The 14,044-nt window shown below is 50.1% G+C and overlaps 1 protein-coding gene across 2 annotated transcripts in view; it reads left to right on the forward strand.

The window, feature by feature from the left end:
• The first annotated feature begins 705 nt into the window (after positions 1–705).
• KIF13B (kinesin family member 13B) overlaps positions 706–14,044 on the forward strand; it is a 158,273-nt gene continuing 144,934 nt past the window's right edge. Inside the window, exon 1 of one of the 2 annotated variants that reach the window (XM_077291730.1) lies at positions 706–856. In XM_077291730.1, coding sequence (XP_077147845.1) covers positions 802–856 — 55 coding nt within the window. In that variant the 5' untranslated portion in view covers positions 706–801. The remainder of the gene's footprint in view (positions 857–14,044) is intronic. The other variant, XM_077291729.1, reaches the window with a different exon arrangement.

Genomic DNA, 14,044 nt, shown 5'->3' on the forward strand with positions numbered 1-14,044 from the left:
ATGTTATTGGTTATTACACCGTATCTAACCAATGTTTGTTATGACGGATTGGTGTCACAATCGTTATCTTCCGCCATTATGGACTATTGCGGCTGACGTGTATATCGCAACGCATGACTGGTTTCAGCTATTAATGGGATCAGTGAGAAGGTGTTAATTCTCCTTGTGGGGTTTTGTATGTCACCCACACATAACCAGGGGGTGTAAGGGATGATACAGCGGGCACAGAAAGGATTCACACCGCTGTTCTTGTTGTTCCAATGTAAACATGCATATAACAAAACAGGTGCCAACACTTTCAGCCATAAATATATATATATATATACTTAATTGGCCATAGCTGTAATGCAAAACAATTATTGGTTGCTATGGGCAACCTCCCATTACAGTTTTAATCTCTTCTTCGCGCACAGAGCAACCAATCACAAAACAGCTTTCTTTTCAGAAAATGAAAGCAGCTACGTGATTGGTTGATGTCGGGTTTCTTACAATCACGGCAACCAATCCTATTAAATAAAGGAAAGCAGCCCAGTGATTGGTTGATAATGCCAGGCGCGGCAGTCTCGCTTGCTCTGGTCATACACATGGTGACGTAGCACTAGTACACTGGACCAGAAAGAAGCCGCGCTGTTCTGTCTCCATGGTGACGCCACGGCCGCACGTGACTTCAGACCGGCGTTCTTTAATGTTTACGTCATGACGTAGCGCCTCCCGAGCCCCGCCCCTCGGTGCCCGCCCATCTCTCCGTGAGACGGAAGCCGGCGGGGTCCGGGCAGGTCCTGGGAGCTCGCAGAGCGCAGGATGAGCGACTCCAAGGTGAAGGTGGCGGTGCGGATCCGGCCGATGAACAAGAGAGGTGAGCGGCGGGGCCGGAGCAGGAGTCCGCCTCATGTGTGCGGGCAGCGGGGGCGACACTGCGGCCAACTCCGAGGGTGACAGTGAAAGTCCCGGGCACTGCCCAGAGAGGCAGCCGGTGCCTGACTGACTGACAGCCTCTGTAGTGACACCCGGTGCCTGACTGACAGCCTCTGTAGTGACACCCGGTGCCTGACTGACAGCCTCTGTAGTGACACCCGGTGCCTGACTGACAGCCTCTGTAGTGACACCCGGTGCCTGACTGACAGCCTCTGTAGTGACACCCGGTGCCTGACTGACAGCCTCTGTAGTGACACCCGGTGCCTGACTGACAGCCTCTGTAGTGACACCCGGTGCCTGACTGACAGCCTCTGTAGTGACACCCGGTGCCTGACTGACACCCTCTGTAGTGACACCCGGTGCCTGACTGACAGCCTCTGTAGTGACACCCTGCGCCTGCCTGACTGACAGCCTCTGTGTAGTGACACCCGGCGTCTGCCTGCCTGACAGCCTCTGTGTAGTGACACCCGGCGTCTGCCTGCCTGACAGCCTCTGTGTAGTGACACCCGGCGTCTGCCTGCCTGACAGCCTCTGTGTAGTGACACCCGGCGTCTGCCTGCCTGACAGCCTCTGTGTAGTGACACCCTGCGCCTGCCTGACTGACAGCCTCTGTGTAGTGACACTCGGTGCCTGCCTGACTGACAGCCTCTGTGTAGTGACACCCGGCGCCTGACTGACAGCCTCAGTATAGTGACACCTGGCGCCTGACTGACAGCCTCAGTATAGTGACACCCGGCGCCTGACTGACAGCCTCAGTATAGTGACACCCGGCGCCTGACTGACAGCCTCAGTATAGTGACACCCGGCGCCTGACTGACAGCCTCAGTATAGTGACACCCGGCGCCTGACTGACAGCCTCTGTGTAGTGACACCCAGCACCTGACTGACAGCCTGTGTGTAGTGACACACGGAACCTGACAGCCTGTGTGTAGTGACACACGGAACCTGACAGCCTGTGTGTAGTGACACACGGAACCTGACAGCCTGTGTGTATTGACACCCGGCGCCTGACAGCCTCTGTGTAGTGACACCCTGCGCCTGCCTGACTGACAGCCTCTGTGTAGTGACACCCTGCGCCTGCCTGACTGACAGCCTCTGTGTAGTGACACCCGGCGTCTGCCTGCCTGACAGCCTCTGTGTAGTGACACCCGGCGTCTGCCTGCCTGACAGCCTCTGTGTAGTGACACCCGGCGTCTGCCTGCCTGACAGCCTCTGTGTAGTGACACTCGGTGCCTGCCTGACTGACAGCCTCTGTGTAGTGACACTCGGTGCCTGCCTGACTGACAGCCTCTGTGTAGTGACACCCGGCGCCTGACTGACACCCTCTGTAGTGACACCCGGTGCCTGACTGACAGCCTCTGTAGTGACACCCGGTGCCTGACTGATTGACAGCCTCTGTAGTGACACCCGGTGCCTGACTGACTGACAGCCTCTGTGTAGTGACACCCGGTGCCTGACTGACAGCCTCTGTGTAGTGACACCCGGTGCCTGACTGACAGCCTGTGTGTAGTGACACACGGAACCTGACAGCCTGTGTGTAGTGACACCCTGCGCCTGCCTGACTGACAGCCTCTGTGTAGTGACACCCGGCGTCTGCCTGCCTGACAGCCTCTGTGTAGTGACACCCGGCGTCTGCCTGCCTGACAGCCTCTGTGTAGTGACACCCGGCGTCTGCCTGACTGACAGCCTCTGTATAGTGGCATTCGGTGGTGTTGGTGACACTTACTTCTAATGATCACTACTACCCCCATCCTCCTCACACACAGACCAGTTATACTACAATCTGCATGTCATGCTCTGGGCGATCTGTAGATGATTGACTGCTATCCACATTAAAGGGACATCGCACTTGTTTGGAGTGTACCTTCTCAACTTGCTGCTGTGCATTGAATGCCAGCCATTGTTCTCTGTTATCAGTTATTTTATGATGCCTTCAATCTGATCGACTTTAGTTTCCAGACTTCATGCAGCAATCTTTTTTTTTTTTTTTTTCACCTGATCAGGAGGCAATGCTGGTGGTTGTAGTTCATTTTATGTGAGGTGGTCATCAGAAAGTAAGCTGAATGATTGTCGCCATAAGTTAGGTATCTGAGCGGTGACATAATCCTGCAGCGGGTGTAAATATGGAGCTAGTAGCGTGTTTACCTACCCCAGGATGATGGGAGTAGTTGTGGATAGTGGTCAGATATATTGCCCCCTCCATACATAAAGGATAGGAGTGGTACTGCCACCAGGGAAGCTGTGGAGATGTGGAGAGTGATCAGATACAGCTCCCCCTCCATACATAAAGGATAGGAGTGGTGCTGCCACCAGGGAAGCTGTGGAGGGTGGTCAGATACAGCGCCCCCTTCATACGTAAGGGATAGGAGTGGTACTGCCACCAGGGAAGCTGTGGAGGGTGGTCAGATACAGCGCCCCCTTCATACGTAAGGGATAGGAGTGGTACTGCCACCAGGGAAGCTGTGGAGAGTGGTCAGATACAGCGCCCCCTCCATTTGTAAGGGATAGGAGTGGTACTGCCACCAGGGAAGCTGTGGAGAGTGGTCAGATACAGCGCCTCCTCTGTACATAAGGGATAGGATTGGTACTGCCACCAGGGAAGCTGGGGTGAGTGGTCAGATACAGTGCCCCCTCCATACGTAAGGGATAGGAGTGGCACTGCCACCAGGGAAGCTGTGGAGAGTGGTCAGATACAACGCGCCCTCCATACATAAGGGATAGGAGTGGTACTGCCACCAGGGAAGCTGTGGAGGGTGGTCAGATACAGCTCCCCCTCCATACATAAGGGATAGGAGTGGTACTGCCACCAGGGAAGCTGTGGAGGGTGGTCAGGTACAGCTCCCCCTCCATACATAAGGGATAGGAGTGGTACTGCCACCAGGGAAGCTGTGGAGGGTGGTCAGGTACAGCTCCCCCTCCATACATAAGGGATAGGAGTGGTACTGCCACCAGGGAAGCTGTGGAGAGTGGTCAGATACAGCTCCCCCTCCATACATAAGGGATTGGAGTGGTACTGCCACCAGGGAAGCTGTGGAGAGTGGTCAGATACAGCTCTCCCTCCATACATAAGGGATAGGAGTGGTACTGCCACCAGGGAAGCTGTGGAGAGTGGTCAGATACAGCTCCCCCTCCATACATAAGGGATAGGAGTGGTACTGCCACCAGGGAAGCTGGGGAGAGTGATCAGATACAGTGCCCCCTCTATACATAAGGGATAGGAGTGGTGCTGCCACCAGAGAAGCTGTGGAGAGTGATCAGATACAGCTCCCCCTCTATACATAAAGGATAGGAGTGGTGCTGCCACCAGGGAAGCTGTGGAGGGTGGTCAGATACAGCGCCCCCTTCATACGTAAGGGATAGGAGTGGTACTGCCACCAGGGAAGCTGGGGAGAGTGATCAGATACAGCGCCCCCTCCATACATAAGGGATAGGAGTGGTACTGCCACCAGGGAAGCTGTGGAGAGTGGTCAGATACAGCGCCCCCTCCATACATAAGGGATAGGAGTGGTACTGCCACCAGGGAAGCTGGGGAGAGTGATCAGATACAGCGCCCCCTCCATACGTAAGGGATAGGAGTGGTGCTGCCACCAGGGAAGCTGTGGAGGGTGGTCAGATACAGCGCCCCCTTCATACGTAAGGGATAGGAGTGGTACTGCCACCAGGGAAGCTGTGGAGGGTGGTCAGATACAGCGCCCCCTTCATACGTAAGGGATAGGAGTGGTACTGCCACCAGGGAAGCTGTGGAGAGTGGTCAGATACAGCGCCTCCTCTGTACATAAGGGATAGGATTGGTACTGCCACCAGGGAAGCTGGGGTGAGTGGTCAGATACAGTGCCCCCTCCATACGTAAGGGATAGGAGTGGCACTGCCACCAGGGAAGCTGTGGAGAGTGGTCAGATACAACGCGCCCTCCATACATAAGGGATAGGAGTGGTACTGCCACCAGGGAAGCTGTGGAGGGTGGTCAGATACAGCTCCCCCTCCATTTGTAAGGGATAGGAGTGGTACTGCCACCAGGGAAGCTGTGGAGGGTGGTCAGGTACAGCTCCCCCTCCATACATAAGGGATAGGAGTGGTACTGCCACCAGGGAAGCTGTGGAGAGTGGTCAGATACAGCTCTCCCTCCATACATAAGGGATAGGAGTGGTACTGCCACCAGGGAAGCTGTGGAGAGTGGTCAGATACAGCTCCCCCTCCATACATAAGGGATAGGAGTGGTACTGCCACCAGGGAAGCTGGGGAGAGTGATCAGATACAGCTCCCCCTCCATACATAAAGGATAAAGCTGGTACTGACTCCAGAGAAGCTGTTGATTACAGACACTTAGAGTGCCCACTACATGGATAGTGGCTAGGAGTGGTACTGCAGCTTTGGCAGTGATCTTTCCTCTGTGTCCCCGGACGGTGATGTGACTAATAAGTATTGTGTCCCCGTCACCGTCACCGTCCACTCGTCTCATCAGCAGCCTGTATTGTCGGCGACTCCCCAAGAGCTCAGCGGTGTCTGACAATGGCGACTATTCAGCGCTGCCCGCACAGCATGCCATGTGAGGGTTAATGACTCGGTGATTGTCGGAGGTTTATACTGATAAGTACTCACATCATCCCATCCTCAGCCCCCCACACCGCTATGGGACCCTCTCTTCCATTGATCGGTACAGATTGGGTCATCACTAATAACCCGCCCGATCATACGAGGAGAAGACTACCAACATAAAGAAAAATCCCGTAGGTCGGGCGTAATGACCCCTGATGAGACCCCTGAGTATAAACGGCCCCCTTAGGTTGGCTGAGCAGGCATATTGTCACACGGTGCAGTGATACACGTTACCTGCACTGATACATTGTAGCAGATTCTCAGCCCCGGAAGGAGACGGTTGTGTAAACTGGATACAATTGTGACAAGTTGTTGGGTTTTTCTGCCTCAGGATATAAAGAAGAAAGTTTTCCATTTGCTGAAGTCAAGCAGAGATCTTGAGACTCTAAATATCCTAGAAAGTTGCAGAACGGTTTAACCCCTCGTGTGTTACACAACGTGACAGACATGGTGCCAGGAGGCCAGTGGGCAGGTCATGTCATCGTGGAGCATCCGCCATGCTGCCTGCCCCTGTGTGAATGTCACTGAACATGAACACTGCCCTCCTGCCACCCCCTGGACGTGGCTGATTCTTGTGTATTGTGGCAGCGGACCCCCGGGGGCTTCACTGGGAAAGGATCGGTACAGGAGATACAAGACCTGATCACTGTAGTACCGCTGCGCACTGCATGGCCGCCACCTCTGTCGCTGGGCACCTCGGGTGGCGGGAGGCTGGTATAGCACGATCCCTCAATGATCCCGTGATCGGGGTCCATGGTGGGATTTACCATCTAGTTTGTAATACTAGTGCCCCCTACAGGCAGTGTACTCGGAGCACTACTATATGCACAAGGCATTAAAGGGGTTTCCTACAGTAGAACTTTGTCCCATGTCCAGACCCCCCCCCCCCCCCCGCTACATTGAGAATAGAGCGGAGCCCTGGCCTCCTACAGTCCCATAGTCAATGAATGTGGTGGAGAGAGCACATGCGCACCCTCGCTCCATCCATGACAGCCGTTTTGAAGAGGTCTTGTGGGACTTGCCCTTAATGAACCCCCTGTAATAAGGACTAGACTTTAGGGAAACTCCATGGAGAGGAACAAAGTGACCTGACTATTGTGCCACATCGGATTAATATGCCCCACCCCAACATAAAATCAATACAGATAATGCACAAAAACCAAACCCACCACCCATTGATAGCAACCCCCCAGCCCTGTGTACAGCCCCCCACCGTCCTTCTTCTCCCATCACATACACACATATGGGAAGGTTGCAGTATATGGCGGGTGTCAGACGCCGGCGAGATCCTCAGTGCGGTTTGGAGGCTTTTTGTGGTCTGTGCATAGTTAGATTCTGGACTTAGAGGGAAACTCCTGTGCTGTCAGGGCGTCTGTGTGATTACTTATTGGGGAATCCCTGCAATCAGTTCTGAGCTTCCCTAATTTCTAAGCACAGTATTATTATTAGTTTTATTCTAGCGGTCAGTCAAAAAATGATGGCCAACGGCTTGTGCTCGACATAGACAGTGAAGTGTTCCCAGAAGGGACCTTGATTCCTGTGATATTACACGTAGTCACTTCGCTCGTGAAATGTTTAGTGGTTCACAGGAATTCTCCTGGCATTGAGCTCATAGGACAGTTGGGGACTAAGGATAATGTGGGGGTCCCTGGTAGACTTTGGCAGGGTGGAGACGTTCCTCAGGGCACGATATCCCAGAGTGCCATGCTGCTTCCTTGCCAGGAGGAGAGGGCAGGGGCTGTTCATGTCTGCGGAGCCCGGGTGACTCTGTGCCTCAGTCTGTCCCGTAGCTTCTGTAAATGGCGGACGGTATCTCTCGTCTTCTGCATGCTCCCCAGGCAGCACAAGGGTCCCCATTCTGGGCCCCGCACCTGTCAGACATGTGCGGTGTATCCTGGGAACATTTGTATGATGGGAATATCTGGGGTCTTAGTGTAAAATCTGTAATAGCCCCCTTGGGTCCAGGACTGGTGTCCTCTGGTGCAGAGATCTTTGGGGTGTGACCGCTCCCTGTGCCCCCGTTATATTCGGTAGTCTTCCCCCGTCTTCGCGACATAAAAGAAGAAATTCTGGGAATTGGTGAGATGCGTCCAGATCTGATGGAGGAGCTCGGAGGGGTGCGATCCGCTCAGCTGCAAACCCAAAACACATGTGCGAGCGGTGACCCAGATTGTACGCATTCTGCCCGCTCTACTGTTCTGTGTTATCAGCCACATCTGTCAGGAGCTGCGGAAAACAGGAAGTCTGCAGTCCACCCAGGAATACCGTCCTCCAGAATCACAGCTGGTATCCACGTAATACACCGGACAGGATTAGATACACGGCTCAGCAGACTGGATCACACATGATAGGATTAGATACATAGCTTAGAAGACTGGATCACACTGGACGGGATTAGATACACGGCTCAGCAGACTGGATCACACATGATAGGATTAGATACATAGCTTAGAAGACTGGATCACACTGGACGGGATTAGATACACGGCTCAGCAGACTGGATCACACAGGATAGGATTAGATGCAGAAGTAAACACTATCACACGATAGGATGACAGATGGTAGGATTAGGTACAGCAGACAGTATCGCACATGCTGGGCTTAGATACCCGGCTCGGCAGCGCTCTGTCCCTGGGCAGTGCATTACAGGTGGTGTGCGATGACTCCCCTCATAAAGCCGATTACACCCATAATTGTGGCCCCACCTGTGAATCAGCCGTCAGTCATCGTAAGTCGTAAGGTGGAGCGAGAATCCACATGAAAGGGTCCGGAGGAGTCAGAGGATGATAACCTCCAACATCCTGACTACATCCACCATAACTGCTGCCCTGTAGCAATGCTGCCTGGGAAAGCTGTGTACCTGCACCTAGAGAGCAGTGCTGGGCCTCCACTATTTGGGGGTTCATCATGTTGGCCATATTGTGAACCCCCCAATTTATTTTTGATATTCTGATGGGAGTAGTAGTGACGACTTCATGGCCTCCGTCCAATCAAAGCAAGGAGCCTCGGGATAACGGCTGTCTGTGGTCTGATCTAGAGCCTGGCGATCCTGGTGTAGTGTGAGCTATTGTTCCCTGTTATCAGCCTCCTTCTTATGGATCACTTCACACTAATCTTTTGTGATGCTCTACAATTGTTCTCTGTTCATCAGACACTCGGGACATGTGACATCAGAGATGGGGCATTGTAGAAGAAGATATGCTTTTTGTCATAATCTACTACTGTTCTTTGTTATCAGCCGCTGTCTGGATGAAGCTTTTTGAGATATTCAAGAATGTAGAGAGTTTCTGAAGCTCAGGAGGCATTAAGACGAGGCCGGGCGCCCCCTTCTTGAGGACTGTTTTCATGAAAGAGTTGATGTGTAAATTCCTCAGGTCTTCGCTCATTGTAGAGACCGTGGTCACCAGCGATGACATGACTGTGACTTGCCCAAGGTCAGACGCTCCCATTTTCGGACGCCACCAGTCACCTCTATGTGCAGCTCCAATGACTTTCCTGATGCCGCTCCTCATAAACCTTTAATGAGTATTTACCCCGGGACTATGACTATTTATTACGGCTCGATCTTCTCCGCTGATGTCAGAGATGTTTTTACCAAAACCTCCAGTGCTGTTGGCCAAACAAGAAAGGCAGAAAATAAGAGAAGGAAACCGTCAGCGGGCAGCGTGGGGTTTCCTGAAAACTTCTCACACTTCTACGCTGTAATTGTCCCCACTTCCCTATGGTCGCCCTGCGCTCCCACCAAATAACCACAGGAACACACGAAGCTTGTCGCTCCTCTGTTATTCTTCCTGAAAATGTTCTGTGCCATTATCCTTATCAAAGGGGCTCTGCAAAGTCTGATTCCCCCATAAAAAGGCAGAAACTTCAGCTCCATGTCAAATCGTTACATTGTTAGGGCTGCAACATTGTTGCCCTGTAACTATAATGTTTCCAGATAACATGGCTGATACAATAATGCCAAAAAAATAGGGTCCTGGCTGTACTATAGTCAAACCCTTCAGCTAGAAACTGTCTGTATTAGGTGGTCCTGCAACTTTCAGCACATCCTACAATCTCCATATATTTGTAAGGTAAAAAAAAATAAATTGTCTTTTAATTACATTTATTCGGCATAGTATTACAGGCATGCTCCCTGTCTAAACACGTCCTGGTATGTATCACTCATGTGCAGAGTTATCCAGTCACCGTGTTACATCTCATCAGCTCGTGATAAGGAAAAGCCTAAAATTACTCAGACACTATAATACTGCCCCTATGTACAAGAATATAACTACTATAATACTGCTCCTATGTACAAGAATATAACTACTATAATACTGCTCCTATGTACAAGAATATAACTACTATAATACTGCTCCTATGTACATGAATATAACTACTATAATACTGCCCCCTATGTACAAGAATATAACTACTATAATACTGCCCCCTATGTACAAGAATATAACTACTATAATACTGCCCCTATGTACAAGAATATAACTACTATAATACTGCTCCTATGTACAAGAATATAACTACTATAATACTGCTCCTATGTACAAGAATATAACTACTATAATACTGCTCCTATGTACAAGAATATAACTACTATAATACTGCCCCCTATGTACAAGAATATAACTACTATAATACTGCCCCTATGTACAAGAATATAACTACTATAATACTGCTCCTATGTACAAGAATATAACTACTATAATACTGCTCCTATATCCAAGAATATAACTACTATAATACTGCCCCTATGTACAAGAATATAACTACTATAATACTGCTCCTATGTACAAGAATATAACTGCTATAATACTGCCCCTATGTACAAGAATATAACTGCTATAATACTGCCCCTATGTACAAGAATATAACTACTATAATACTGCTCCTATGTACAAGAATATAACTACTATAATACTGCCCCATATGCAAGAATATAACTACTAAAATATTGCCCCTTCCTCTGCTGTTATAGCGGGGTGTGATGTGGGTGTCCCGTCTCCTCAGTATCACTGTCTGACCATCTTGGAGATGTGCATCTGTCTTGTAATGTCTGGATGTTTCTGTGTTTCCTTATCTCGGGTCTTTTCTGTGGAGCAGTCCCTGCTTTATACATGGGGGTGAGGAAGATGCTGGAGGCGATTTTTTTTTTTTTTTTTTATTTAGAGAAGGGCTCACAATTCATTAGGTCTGGTGACACCAGGGGATGGGAGCGTGGAGGGAAGCCAGATTTTCTTTCCCTTCATACAAGTGTTTTCATGACGTGTTTATTTATGAGCAGAGCATGAAGTGTTCATTATAGGGTTGATCTCGGGACATCCTAGTAATGTGGGGTCGTAAACCGCGGGGGTCTCGCCTACTCAGTGCCATGGGTAATTCCTGGATGGGGTCTCGCAGGTGAATCAGGTTTGCTTGTATTGCTTTACCAATCCAGTCTATGCCTCCTTGACATACGGTGATTACTTACCCCTGTCCCTCTGTTGTCCCCCCTGGAAATCTATGTCAAAACTGAGAATTGTGAGTTAGGATGGGGCAAGATGACGACTTTGCGATGTAGCAGCATCTTTGTCGTGGCCTAGTCCCGTATTTCCAGGAGGAGGAGTAGAGGAATGGTGGGAATCTTGTAACCTGGCGACGGACACTTTTTTTTTCTGTCTATATGTGATGATGGATTTATGTGGCAGATAACAGGGAACAGTAGAATGCAATCTGAGATAATTGTTGACAGCCCCAGCATTAGCACTCAGCTTCTCCATTGATTCTAGAGTCTTATCATGTAGAGTGGTTATTCGGTAAATCCCGGACCCCTGCAGTGACAGTCGGGGGAGGGGGTTGGTTCACACGCTCACGTCCAGCAATCTAAGGCTTTTCTGCTGATTCTGCAAGCATCGTGGTCAGGTGCCGGGTCAATACCTGCAGGAAAGAGCAGTTTAAGTGTCTGTTATTTTGCTTAGATGCAAGACATGAAGCTTTAAAGAGAGGAAAGGGCACTGTCTGTGCATGTAAGCTTCTTGTATTAGGAGAATCATTAAAAAATGGATGCAGGAGAACGCAGGTAAGAGATCAGTAAGAGACGGACGACGGGTGTTTCGCACACAATGGAGCTTCATCAGGTGTTTGGACCCATTGAAGAACCGTTGTGTGCGAAACGGCCGTCATCCGTCCCTTTCACCTGCGTTCTCCTGCATCCATTGTTTTAATGATTCTCAAATAAAAGACATCTTGTTACGGGACAGAGAATGCCGCCTTTCCTCTTTGGAGCTGCTTGAAGTTCTCCTACTTGCCAATATGTGTCTTTTAGAACCAATGCCTCAAGCTTTCCTTTTTTCTTTTTTTTGTTGTTGTCCCACCCCGTTTATCATTTGCTCGTTACAGACCAAACCTAAGGTTGACACATAATGAGCATAAACCCTGCTGTAAGGAAGTGAATAGTAAGCGTACATGTAAATAACATGGGGGACTTGGTAATCATTGCTCTTTTATCAAAAAAGCATCAAAGCCATATCCCACCGCGACAAGGTGTACCCCAATCAGGACCGTCCTATCCTCTTGTGCTCGATATGAGAGAGACAGCTTCCTGCGCCACCAAGTCATCAGTGCAGTGTCAAGGGGGATAACTGATTTTCAGTGGCTAACCCAGACCCCTTCTCTTTCTCAGCAGATGCGTTGACAGAAGGAGGCTGGCTAATCAGCTGAGATGAGCAATGTCCAGACCACATCCTTGTCACAGCAAATCCATCAACTGCTAAACTGAGCAATGGCCAGCCCCCTTCTCTGCCACAATAGATTCAAACATAGAAGGGGGCTGGTTAGTTACTGAAGCAATCCGCCAGCCCCCTTCACAGTGCCAAATCTCGATCGGGGTGATAGACTCAATACAAAAAAGGTATAGTAAGTAATCCATCATCTCCGCAATCTGAATCTGATGGACATGGAGTGAGTGGAAATTGGAAACTTTCTAGTGACTCCTCCCAATTGTCCATCAAGTCAATCACACTTCAGACGTAATAATTACCCCATGGAGGGGAAGTGAAAAACAAATTGTTGACGTGCCCCCGTTCAGAGACAGCGGGCTGGGTCTTGGCCTCCTCTGCTGTCTAAGTCTTCCTCAGATTAATAGTCCAGGACAATCTTAATTCTGCATCTAGGATTGTTAATGGGACGCGACGGCGGATGATGGAGAGCGGCAGCTAATTAATCCCGTCCTCGGGGCCTCTCTGCCTGCGCGTCCCGATGAACAAATGTCATTGTGCCCGCAGCCCACCACAGAGCGAACGTTCCTCGACTCCAGAAACCCCCCAGCGAGCGTTCTATGCTCACAGAATGGCTTAAAGGGATTGTCCAGTCAGGCAAAATTGCGCTAAAAAACAGTTGAGAATGGCGTAGTGTAACAGGAAAGCTATAACTGGCCTTCATATATCCTGCAGTGCCCGTCCCCGACACTTCCTGGGTCCCCTGCTGGTTTTTACTTCCAGCTCCAGTGATGATGTCCCTAATATCGGACATGTGACCGCTGCAGCCAATCATTGGTATTTTTAAACGAAAAGTTCTAATTTTCTAATGTGTTTTGTGTTTCAATTCATCACTGTTTTTCAAGACGACTGCTGGTTTCCATTCAGAGGCAGCAGTGCTGAAGGCATCTTGTCCTGCTCGCAACGGTTACACTTGTATCCAGGCTGGACCATGCTCTGAGAGCTAAATTTCAATATAATATAATATTGGTAAAATATTTGTAAAAATTGGTAAAATTTGTAAAGCTTGCACACCTGAGTTATTCTGATTGTTTGATGTATATGTAGAAACCTGTGACTAGCAGATCCCCAGTAGATCACCGCCCGGTGTGGTCACTTTCCCTGGTGGGAGGTCCACCCTGGCTTGTTACTTCTGAAGACTGAACTTTGATCACTCGTGCCTTTCTCTTACAATATTCGGTCAGGCCTGTGTACCTCACTGCGTAGAGTCGTGTGCTGTCCACGACACCGGACATCCTGTAGGCCGATAGTCCTCCCTCTGATTTCATGTCTTGTGTTGTCCTCCATCCCTCTACAATTCGCTCCATAACTCCTCTTCGCTGTGCTGGTGTTTAGTGGCTGACCGGAGCTCCGCACATTAGCGATTGTTGGGGTCCCCACAGATTGGACCTCTACTGACCAAACATTTATCTATGGATAGTTGACAAATGGGAGTATTTCCACCTCAGTGCTCTATGACATATGCAAAACATATCATAATTTTCCACCTCTGGGACTTGCACTGACTCCAGAAATGGTGTCCCCTGATGGCTATCTTGTGGTGAGTGTGAACGGAACGATGGCCATGCCTGTGTAACTTTCTCCTGTCTCGTGGTCTGTGTGTACGGAGTGGTGGCCATGCTTGTGTAGCTTTCTCCTGGCGCCTGTCTCATGGTCAGTGTGTACGGAGCGGTGGCCATGCCTGTGTAGCTTTCTCCTGGCGCCTGTCTCATGGTCAGTGTGTACGGAGCGGTGGCCATGCCTGTGTAGCTTTCTCCTAGCGCCTCTCTTGTGGTCAGTGT

The sequence above is a fragment of the Ranitomeya variabilis genome, chromosome 2, assembly GCF_051348905.1.
Source record: "Ranitomeya variabilis isolate aRanVar5 chromosome 2, aRanVar5.hap1, whole genome shotgun sequence".
NCBI classification, from domain to species: Eukaryota; Metazoa; Chordata; class Amphibia; order Anura; family Dendrobatidae; genus Ranitomeya; species Ranitomeya variabilis.